The following is an 11,123-nucleotide window of genomic DNA, read 5'->3' on the forward strand; positions in this document are numbered from 1 at the left end:
GGTTGGCCTCCCTGGCTGGGCCCAGTGTGGGAGGGGCCGGCGTGCTGCTGTCTCCTGGGCCCTCGTGGTTCACCGCGGTGTGCTCCCATCTGGGCCAGGGCTGCTCAGGACACAGCTCCTGGCTCTGAAGGCCTTGGGCACGGCCGGCCTTGTTTCCTGGGGGAGTATCGTGACCCAGTTTGAAAGACACCAGACAGAAAGGCCTCAGCTTGGGGCACTTAAAAGGGAGGGGCTGTTGGAGTAACCCCACTTAGTGCCCATTGGTTTGTCCTCAGGAAGCGTTTGAAGGCCAAGAACCTGATGTACATCAAACAGATCCTGTACCTGTTGGAGAAGTTTGTGACTGTGCTGGGTGGTAAGGGACACCGTGCCTGTCCTGACCCCAGCCCGCTCAGCCTGCTGGGCTTGGTTCCCTGGACGCCGTCAGGGCATCTGGGTGTTCTCTGTCCTCAGATTCTCTTGGCCGTTGATGAGGAAAATTCTCATTTTTTATAGCTTACTTGAATGGTGTGGCTTAGATCTTTTTTAGAACCCTGGTTTATTCGCCACTGTTCTGGGGGAGTAATGACGCCATAATGCTACAACGTGTTATGGACTAGTGACAGCAGCTTGGAGCCCTCCTCCGAGGAAGGCAGGGGGGAGGCCCAGCCCTCAGTGCCGTAGGGGCGAGTGAAGCCGAGAGCCTCCGGCTCCTGAGCCGGGAGAGGAGCTGGGACCTGCTGGCTCCGGGTCCCAGGCGTCCTTCCAGCACTCTGCGCGACAGCCCCCTCCTTCCGCGGTCCCGGCGCCCGCGGGTTCTGGGGGCATGTCGTTGCGTGTCAGTGCTGTCCGCGTCCAGCTCTGCCTCGCCACCGTCCCAGTGCCGCCTGCGTGCCGTTGGCTCCTGCGTGAATGGGGTGTCCGCTCCGCCCTGCTCCTTGGAGGGTGTGCAGAGAGTGGGATCGCAAGGCGCTGGGCTCCGTCCCACACGTGTGGGTCAGACTTGGAGGATTCCTGGAACCTCCTGTCCGCAGTAGAGGTCTGTGGGTACTAAAAATAGCAAAAAAAACCGTTCAGATACAAACGTCCTTAGCACAGTGGGGAGTGTGAGAAGACGGGGCCCAGGCGACCACCATCCTGAGCTGTTTGAATTCTCTTTTAGGGAACATCAAGCAAAATCCCACTACACAGAGCCTCTCACAGACAGGTAAGAGGGTGGCCCTTGGGCCCGGAGCCGGTCTAACCCGTCCTGAGCTGTCCCCACAGCTGTGGTCTCCAGAGCAGGACCCCAGGGCTCTCTTCTTTCACCCTCAGGGACAGAGCTGAAGACCATCAATGACTTTCTCTTTCAGAGCCAGATCGACAACATCAACCTGTTCAAGGTAGAGGCTTTAGCAGTTCACATTAGCGTGTCCGATCTCGTCCTTACCACCCCCTGTGGGCAGAACACTGTGTCAGTGTGGAAGGGATAAAAAGTTCCTCTGTCCTCAAGCAGTCCAGAAGGGCTGAGGATCTATGGCACAGACTTGCCATTAACCCCGAGAAACAGCAGTGTGTCAGCCACAAAAAATAATCTGCAACCAAGGGTCGGAGGGTCAGAGATTAAGGAGAAAAGGTGTCTTTCTTTGTACCAAGTAGGCAGAGAGAGAGACGCCCAGGCCCTGTGCCGCACTCCGTCTTTCTCGGGACTCGGTTTTTCCCCCGGGCTGCCAGGCAGAGCAGGAAGTTAGTTCACTTTGTGAGCGCGCTCCTGCTGTTGGGCTGAGGTGAGAGGTCACAGCTGGCCATGCCCTTTGACCTTTCTCTCTCCACACTCCAGCCGTGGTTTGATTGCAGCATTGCAGCCTCAGAGCGCTGTGTGCTGCAGGTGACATATTCGTGCTCTCCCAGGGCGGGTACAGCCGCTGTTGGTAGACACACAGTCGTATGATTCTAGTTTCCTGACAGTAACGGAACAGTTACTGTGTGTGAGGCGGTGCACCCGGTTCTGTGACTCTAGGGTAGGGTGTGCCATCGCCATTCTAGAGCAAAGGAAACCGAGGCCCAGTGAGGTCACCCCGGGAGGACCCCACACACAGGTGACACAGAAGTGCCTGGCAGAGCCAGCGTGTGCCCCCTGCTTGCTTTCCGTCATGCCTTTCCTTTCAGCCCAGCCTGCCCGACCTCCCCTTGTGGTCATGGTTACCACCCTTGCCGCCTTCAGACAGGCTGGCGTCTGTCATCCTTGAGTTCTTTTTTTGTTTGTTTTTTATCCTCACCCGAGGACATTTTTCCATTTTTTGTTCAGATAGAGTGGGAGGGAGAGAGAGGAAGAGAGAGAGAGAGGAACATCGACGTGAAAGGGACACATCTAGTGGCTGCCACTCACACAACCCAACCAGGGCGGGGGACAAACTGCAACCGAGGTACGTGCCCTTAGCGGGAACCGAACCCGGGTCTCTCTGGACCACAGGCCGACGCTCCAACCGTTGAGCCAAACCGGCCAGGGCCATCCTTGAGTTCTTCGTGTGTCCCACATCCGAACCGGTGCCAGGCCCCATAGCCTGAAGTAGCTGTTGAATTCATCCCGCCTGTCCGTGTCCTCAGCTTTTCCGTGGCCTTCTCTCTGGTTGTCTTGATTCCGTTCCCTCCCTCTGTGGCTTTTCCACACTGCAGTCCTGAGTCTCAGTGGAAAGACACCTCTCTTTTCAGAACTCGAGAGGCTCCAGAGTTCCCCTAGGTGTCCCCAGCTGCACACCAACCAAACAGAACAAGTCCCTTTGCCCAGAGGGTTTTTTTTTTAAACTCTTAACCCCGCCAGGTCTAGCTTGGGTGCTGTCATGCTGACGGAAAGCAGAGGGACAGTGAGCGCCTTTAGGTCAGAGCCAGGCAGACCTGTGAGGGGCCAGGCCAGGCCTGCCAGAGGCCCTCGCGGGAGAGCACTGTGTGTGGGCCGTGGGGTGGAGTGACTTCAGAAAGGAGGGTAACCTGTTGGCCTCAGGAGGCTGTGGGCTCCTCGGGCGGTGGTGATCACGCTCCCTGGGTTTGGAAAGTGGTTCTGCTTTTGTCTTCCAGCCTGAGTAAGCTTCCCACGTGGCTACAGCGGGTTTGGTTTTGCAGGTGCGGCGCTACTGTGAGAAGAGCATGGTCAGCAGAAAGGTACAGCAGCCCTCCCTGGGCCCGGTGGGCCCGCAGCACCCCTGCCCGCTACCCGCACGGAGCGCTCTCCCGCCCATGGGACTGTCACTCATCTCTGTCCTCACCGTGGGTCTGCCGTGCGGGTGGGGCGGGCTGCAGGGTGCCTGGCGGCGGGCAGGGTGGGCGGGCTGAGATGCAGACAGGAGATGGGAGCCTCTTGTCCACCCTGGTCTCACTGCTGCCCTCATTGGTCTTGTTGCTCCCATCCCCGCAGCTCCTCGTCTTCACAGAGAGGTACGGGGCAGTCCGCCCACCCCCCAGGGAGCAGCCCGGGCTGGCTGGGCTCCAGCACTTCCTGCAGAGCCTGCAGCCGGGGGCGGGGGCGACTGAGGGTGAGTCGGGGTGGGGTGGGCTGCAGGCCCTGGGCAAGAATGTTTCCTCCTCACAGTGGACTCATCTTTCCCGAGAACCGCCTTAGTCCAACTGCAGGAGGCCCTCTGCCCTTATCCTGGTTCCAGACTCTCCCTTCTGCTCTGTGCAGCTCCCGCAGCCCCTGTAGAGGCGGCGGCCGGGGCACCGCGGCCGGCTTCCCCGCTGGTGCACATCGAAGGCTTCCTTGCAGCTCTCACCACTGCCAACCAGGATGGCCGGGTCATCCTGAGTCGCCAAGGTAACCCGAGGAGGCGCCAGCCTGGAGCTGGGAGGCCAGGGCATGAACGGAGCCTTTACTTCCCGTCCCTCCCCGGGTCAGGATGGGGAAACAGGGTGGCGATACCTAGCCTCCTGGGACCTGGGCAGGCGGTGGGGTGGTAAGGACGGACAGACGTGCTGAGATGGTCGGTCGTCTCAGGCAGGGATGAGAGATGCCGTGTAGCTCAGTGGTTAAGGTCACATGAGCTTTGGTTTGAGTCTTGGTTCTATCACCTGGAGCTGCGTGTCTTGGACCAGTTTCTTAGTCTCTGGACCTCAGTTTCCTCGTGAAAGGGAGCGGATAGTACTCTCTACCTCCGGGTTGTCCTGGGGATTCAGTGGGATTTAATTCAAAGAGAAAGGGATCTCTCTCATGCCTCCTACATGGACCCAGCTGGAGGTCCCGGTGCCGTAGCTGGACAGACGTGTTAGTTGGGCCTGTACTCGCCCCCTGCCCATGTAGCTGTCGTCTCTGTTTTTTTATCAGGCAGCCTCAGTCAGAGCAGCCTGAAGTTCTTGTTGCTGAATCCAGCTGTGCCTTTTGCCCAGGTGGTGAAGGAATGCCGGGCAGTGGTCATTGCGGGGGGCACCATGCAGCCGGTAAGGACACCGGACCCAGCCTCTCGTGCCCGGGGGTGGATGGGCAGTGACAGGGGAAAGGTGCACAGTCAGGCCTCTCCCCCTCATCCCTTGGGCTCCCAAACCAGAAAGGGGTTGGCGTGCGCAGGCCAAGCAGTGTCCACCAGGTGGCAGTGCTGTACTGTCTCACTGCCTCTGCTCCCCGGTGTCCCTAGCGGCGGGATCACTGTCTCCAGATGATGTCCTTCCTCTCACTTCAGTGCCTAGTGCCCTTCCTGCACCCCATAGATACAACCTTCCCTCTCTTTTAGACATTTAAATATATTTTTAGAAAACTATTATGTTTTCATTGTAGCAAGCAGAGAAAAACAAGAACAGGAAAAATAATTTCACCAGCAAAAGATTCATTTTGGTGCATATCATTATAATAGTCTTTGTATGTGTAATTCTTACAAATCTACATCCTTATTTTTAAAAACAAAAATATGGCATTATCTGTATATGCTGTTATCATTTGCTTTTTTCCCCCACTCAGCAACAAAATGTCATACACATTTTTTCTTGTCAGCAAATAAGCATTTATTCCTCCACACTCTGGCCGTACTATATCCTATTACATGAATATATTATATTTTATGTATCCACTCTTCTTTGTTGGATTTAGGAGATTTCTAGTTTTCCTCTGTTTGAACAGTGGCGTGACGAATGTAACCTGTCCCTGCACGGGGGTGATTTCCTTAGATGCCACAGAGCAGGACTTCCTGCGTGAAAAGCCACTCTGCTCCGCATCCCCACGCGTTCTTCCCAGCCTCCGCTGCCTGCTAGATCCCCTCTGTCGCTGTATTGTTTCTCCATTCTTTCTTGTGTGTAGCCGTGTAGATTTCTTTCATTCATGTAGTAAAATAAAATAATTCATAGTCATTGTGGCTTGATGCCCAAATTGTCTCAAACATGGCCTGTGGGAACCCCCTTGCTGCAGCCCCCTTAGTGTTGGGCTGCTTCTTGCTTTCTGGCACAACCCCCCCAGGCACTGGATGCTTTCTTTGCCCCAGACCTGGAATCATTCACTTCCCCAAGGAGCCCCGGTTTCTTTCACTGGGGTGGGCACCAGGAGCTGGGTGCTGGGGTGCTGGCAGTGCTCCGGCTATTACTGTTTATGGGCCTTCTCAGTACAGACCTAGGAGATATGTTTTCAGACATCATGGATCCATATTGATATTTCTAAATCAAAATCAATGTATTTGAGTTTAGCTGTGTCTCATTTCTCTTGAGCTAAACTTTTGGTTTCTTATATTAACATAATTCCATATTTGCTAACTCCCACATTATACTTAAAATAGTGTCCAAAATATAATACCAATGTTTTAACAATAGCCTATTGATTAAAGTTTTGTTTCCGTGCATTTCTTTTTTGCCCTTCGAGTATATCCTGCTGAGGATCTTTGGTCCCCAGGGATGTGAAGCCACTCGGTATTGGCTCTTCTGAGCGCCTGCATTGTGAATTTCATGGACAGCTAGGCTTTCTTTGTTTCCGTTTGTTTTCCATTTTAGGGTTTGCTTTTGTGCTGACTTAATTTTATTTTTAAAATATGTAAGCCTCTGTATGGTTCAAAACTATAAAAAGATCAGAAAGTCTCACTTCCATTCCTTCCTAACCTGGTCCCCATTCCGTAGGTAAGCATGCTTTATTAGCTGCTGGTCTGGCCTTCCACTGTTTCATGTTATGATTATGATTATTATTACTAACATATTTATTTTGCCAAAATAAGCAGGTGAATGTACGTACTCTTTTTTCCTTTCTTTTCTTACATCAAAGGTGGCATAATCATTTTATTTGGCAGTATGTCTGGCGCTCACTCCACATCAGCACCTGGGGGCAGGCTGCTTCCCTTTTGCTGGCTATGTAGTTTTCCACTGGGTGGATACAGCTTAGCTTGGTTGACCAGTCCCTCTGGAAAGACAGTCTTGCTTTCACAGATAACTTTGCAAGAAATATCCTTGTGAGTCTGTTATTTGGTTTGTTGGGCTGTAGCTTCAGGGGAGACTCCTAGATATGGGATTACTGGGATAGAAAGTCAAAGTACATCTAATTTGTTAAATGTTGTCATTCTCCTGTGGCCGCAGTAGTACTAGTCTGTGTCCCACCAGCAATGTATAAGAATGCCTGTTTCTCCAGAGTGGTCACACTTTTGGATTTTTGCTAATTTGATAGGTAAAAAACCTGGATGGAGCTCTTTAAAAATACAGAAGCATATTCCTCCCCCTAGAGACTCTGCTTCAGTAGTTTGAGCTGGAGCCTGGCCATGAATATATGTTTTTAAATTCACAGTGATGATTTTGTTGCAAAGCCAGGGTTGAGAACCACTGTGCCAAATTTGCCAGATTTCCTTTGCTGTTCCCACAGGTAGCTTAAATGAGACTGTCAGCACGGGTGTCATTCAGTTGTTTCATCCTTCCGGCTCATTTGTTACCAGCCTTTCCTGTCACCTCTTTTCTCTTACGTACTCTGTCTCCTCACCCAGACTTCTGTTTCCAAGTGACTCTCTCTTCCCCTCCCCGCCAAGGCCCCTTCCTGCTCAGACCTGAGGCCCCTGTCCCTGTCCTCTGGGGGTCTCAGGGCCCTGATGTTGTGGTCTTCAGGTGTCTGACTTCCGGGAGCAGCTGCTGGCCTGTGCTGGGGTGGAAGCCGAGCGACTGGTGGAGTTTTCCTGTGGTGAGGGTCCCTGTCCAGGGTGGGTGGGCCATATAGTCACATGGCCCTGTGTTGTCCTAACTGAGCCATATGCCGCTATCTGGCCTAAGGGGCTGAAGAGACCACGGGATGGCGTCTCATCCTTTGCCAGCTGTCTTGTGAGCTCACCACCTCTGCTCTCATGCTCTGTGCCTCCTCCATCGACGTGGGCGAGGCCTGAGCACTGCTGTTTTATTGTGGGGACGGGGTGGGTGGGTGAATGTTAAAAATTGCTGCTCCTAGTCTGAGGCAAGGGCTGGGCAGTGCTCTTTCTGGACTTGGCCTTGCAGAGCAGTCAGCTCTCACTGGGTCTCCCCAGGTCACGTGATCCCTCCAGACAACATCCTGCCCCTCGTCCTTTGCAGTGGGCCCTCCAACCAGCAGCTGGAATTCACGTACCTGAAGAGAGAGCTGCCTCAGATGGTGAGTACCAGCCACCTGCCTCACCAGGGCCTTTGGGGGAGCAGCAGAGTTCTGGGAGGGGACCTGGCCAGTCCTGAGCGTGTGGGTATCGGTGCGGTCTGCCCTCAGAGCAGGCACAGGATGCGTGGCACCTCGGTGTTTATCAGGGAAGGTCGTCGTTCCCCACGCCCCTCACTCCTTAGGCTACTGGGTAAGGGTTCTTGTCCTGGCCAGAGTAGTTCAGTTGGTTGGAGTGTCATCCTGTGCACTAAAGGGTCACGGGTTTGATTCCCGGTCAGGGCACATACTCAGGTTACGGGTTCGATGCCTGGTGGGGGCCGCATACAGGAGGCAGGCAGTCGATGTTTTTCTCTCTCCCCGTCCCTTCCTCCTTTAAAATCAATGAAAGGATGTCCTCGGGTGAAGATTAAAAAAGAAAAGTGCTCCTGTTGCCTCCAGTCATCCTTCTAGGATGACGCTCCTGAGAAACCATTTCCTTTGGTTCTCTTGTCATTTGGTTACCTTGGTCCCTCCCTGGCAGGGGTGCAGGTGCTGGGGGCACCTCTCCAGTGGCGTGCCTGGGGTTTACACTGCCCGGGCTGTCACAGGTGGTGCTTAACCCCAAGGTGCCCGCAGGACGCTGGGGGCTGGGGAAGGAGGACCAGTACCAGGTGTAGCCCGGTGTGCTAGCCTCACGGTGTGTCATGCTGCCAGCCACCAGGAGCATCAGTTGGGTGTGTTTGGTAGGGAGGGTGGCACAAGCCAATCTGTGATTCCCAGCCAGGACTTGCCACCTGGCCTTCGGCCTTCCTGACCACACTCGCCCGTGGGTTTCTGTACTTGGCTCCGAGCCCTAAGGTTAGGAGCCCTTTTTGGGTGCGGCTTCAGGAGTGACCCCATGGAGTACCCCTTGTTTTTCTCTCTTAGATGGACGAGATAGGCCGCATCCTTTGTAACTTGTGCAATGTGGTCCCCGGAGGGGTGATCTGTTTCTTCCCCTCCTATGAGTATCAACGCCAAGTCCATGCCCACTGGGACAAGAGTGGCGTGCTGGCCCGCCTGGCTGTCCGGAAAAAGGTGAGTGACCCCTCAGCTGGACCTTCCACTTGTGGGGACAGTGAACCCAGAGTTCCCCGGGATTTCTCATGACATCAAACCGGAAGGTCAGGCCTCCAGTACAGGGGCTTCTCCCACCACCTCTAATCCCTGATCATTACCTAGGGGAGTCCCCAAAGCCCATGGGGTTCTCCAAGCTGGAAAAAGGCCTGGAGCAGACCTGTGACCCAGGCATCCTGAAACCCTGTTGCCTTCAGATATTTCAGGAGCCCAAGAGAGCAGACCAGGTGGAACAGGTGCTGGCAGCGTATTCCAGGTGCATCCAGGTGAGAGGTGGCGCGCAGGCCTTGGGCCCGACGTGGGGTTGGCGGCTGCAAGCGTTGGATGGCGTCCCAGCCTTGGGCTGTCCCCGCAGTGCCACGGCCAAGCGGGAGGCATGGTCACCGGGGCCCTGCTGCTCTCCGTGGTCGGAGGGAAGATGAGTGAAGGCATCAACTTCTCTGACAACCTCGGCCGGTAAGTGGCGGGCTTCCCATCTCCTGGGACTCCTGGTCCCTGCCCACCCTCACGAGCAGCTGCCCCAGCCCTGGCAGCCCTGCCGTCCGAGTCTGCACCTGGGCTGACTGTGTAGGCAGCTTTGTGGGGAAGTGATTTGGCAGTGTTGGGTTTGGCCCTTGGAGGCCAGGTAAAAATTTAGGCAGACCACAACTTTACCAGTTCCTTGGCCCAGATTGGATCTCTTAGCGGAAAACCCCTTTCCAGGTGGTAGGTATCGGTGGGAGGGAGAGCGCCGAGCAGTTTGAGGACTGCGGGAGTGGTGGACCCAGAGCTCTGACGTGGGAGGGCCGGCCCTTCGTCCTCGGCCTTGAGAACCCCGGTGCCTTTGGCTCCTGTGTCTCTCCACCCTAGGTGTGTGGTTCTGGTGGGCATGCCCTACCCCAACATCAAGTCTCCAGAGCTCCAAGAGAAGATGGCCTACCTGGATCAGACCCTTGTGAGTACTCCCCTTTCCAGACGGTAAGGGGAGGCGGGGGCGCTCGGGGCCTCAGGGCCTCGGATGAGGGGAGGCAGGGGAGCTCGGGGCCTCGGATGAGGGGAGGCGGGGGAGCTCGGGGCCTTAGGGCTGAGATACGCTTCCCCGCTGCCCCTTGCTGTGTGCCGGTGTTTTCTGTTTGCTCCAAGGGATGGCGGCATCCTCCATATCCTCTTGAGCTGCCCATGACATCACCCATTATGTCAGCGGCTGGCACTGTGCCCAGGGAGCCGACTGGTCTCGGGCAGTGTCATTTTCTCGGAACACTAGGCAGGAGGCAAGAAAGTTCCGACAGGTTGTCTCCTTTGCCCTTCGCAGCCCCGGACCCCAGGCCAGCCCCCCCCAGGAAAGGCTTTGGTGGAGAATCTATGTATGAAGGCTGTCAACCAGTCTATAGGTGAGCCTGGGACTGTCCCTGGCTGAGAGGATGAGTAGCTGGGGAGGGATGGATGACGAGTGAGGGGACAGGGTGAGGGCTGAGGACGGGAAAGGGACACCAGAAATGTACTGTCAGGAAGGTGGTTTAATCACAGCCCAGCCTGTTCCCACCCAGGCAGGGCCATCAGGCACCAGAGGGATTTTGCCAGCATAGTGCTCCTGGACCAGCGCTACGCCCGTCCACCCGTCCTGGCAAAGCTGCCAGCCTGGATCCGAGACCGTGTGCAGGTCAAAGCCACCTTTGGCTCTGCCTTTGCTGCTTTGCGGAAGGTCAGTCCTGCCTTCCCTTCCCCCGAGAACTCCCCACCAAGACCCCCATGTAGTGTTTCACTGTCCTTCCCTGTCTCCCCAGTTTCACCACGAGAAGTCTGGTCTTTCCTGAGGGCTGGCCGCACCTCTCTGGAGTGCAGGCCACCTCCCTGCTGGACTCACTGGGTGGCCAGGACCCAGGCGGAGGTGCAGAAGCCATTAGGCGGACATTAGGTTCATCCTGAACAAACGGGGTCCTGGCCATGCTTGGGCCCATCCAGGGCCGTTCCCTCCCTGACACTGAATCTGTCTCTCTGTCTCCCTGTTCCCCATGGTCAGCCTTCCCGGGCGCTGGGGAAGCTGCCCTTCCTCTGCAGCATCCCCGGCCTGGCTCGTTCCCTGAGGTGAGGCGGGGCAGGCCTCCTGCCTCTCCCTTTTCTCCTCTTCCCTGTCCAACTGAAACCAGCTGTTCTAGACCTTGACCCTTTCCTCGAAATTAAGAATGTTCCCAATTTCCAGTGCCCTGGTGTCCTGGGCTCTTCTGCCCTCTGGCTTCTGGTTACTTCAACCCACCGCCGTGTGGGGAGTAAGCACCACCAACGACAAAGTGGGCACCGAAGCCGGTTAGAACCGGGAGAAGCGCCCTGTGCGCTGCTCCTGTTCCCTGGCCTCACTTCTCCGCTTCAGGGCTGGCCCTGCCCTGTGCCACAGCATTCGTATCTCCCTGGATCGGTTCCAGGTCCTTCAGGTTGGTGGCACCTTCTCCCTCTCAGCCACTTGAGCATACTCCAAGTCATCTCTTCCCCTGACATCAGCAATTACACCAAGGGCCATTAGGCTCTCAGCATG

At 55.6% G+C, this 11,123-nt stretch overlaps 1 protein-coding gene across 1 annotated transcript in view; it reads left to right on the top strand.

The window, feature by feature from the left end:
• DDX11 (DEAD/H-box helicase 11) overlaps positions 1-10,481 on the top strand; it is a 31,766-nt gene extending 21,285 nt beyond the window's left edge. The window contains exons 12-27 of the mRNA XM_036252460.1: positions 276-355; positions 1,142-1,186; positions 1,294-1,361; positions 3,079-3,117; positions 3,371-3,488; positions 3,638-3,766; positions 4,274-4,386; positions 7,006-7,078; positions 7,416-7,519; positions 8,426-8,575; positions 8,812-8,880; positions 8,970-9,070; positions 9,464-9,548; positions 9,906-9,984; positions 10,141-10,295; positions 10,378-10,481. Coding sequence (XP_036108353.1) covers positions 276-355; positions 1,142-1,186; positions 1,294-1,361; positions 3,079-3,117; positions 3,371-3,488; positions 3,638-3,766; positions 4,274-4,386; positions 7,006-7,078; positions 7,416-7,519; positions 8,426-8,575; positions 8,812-8,880; positions 8,970-9,070; positions 9,464-9,548; positions 9,906-9,984; positions 10,141-10,295; positions 10,378-10,407 — 1,438 coding nt within the window. The 3' untranslated portion in view covers positions 10,408-10,481. The remainder of the gene's footprint in view (positions 1-275; positions 356-1,141; positions 1,187-1,293; positions 1,362-3,078; positions 3,118-3,370; positions 3,489-3,637; positions 3,767-4,273; positions 4,387-7,005; positions 7,079-7,415; positions 7,520-8,425; positions 8,576-8,811; positions 8,881-8,969; positions 9,071-9,463; positions 9,549-9,905; positions 9,985-10,140; positions 10,296-10,377) is intronic.
• Positions 10,482-11,123: the final 642 nt, after the last annotated feature.

The sequence above is a fragment of the Molossus molossus genome, unplaced genomic scaffold (assembly GCF_014108415.1).
Source record: "Molossus molossus isolate mMolMol1 unplaced genomic scaffold, mMolMol1.p scaffold_m16_p_10, whole genome shotgun sequence".
Lineage (NCBI taxonomy): Eukaryota > Metazoa > Chordata > Mammalia > Chiroptera > Molossidae > Molossus > Molossus molossus.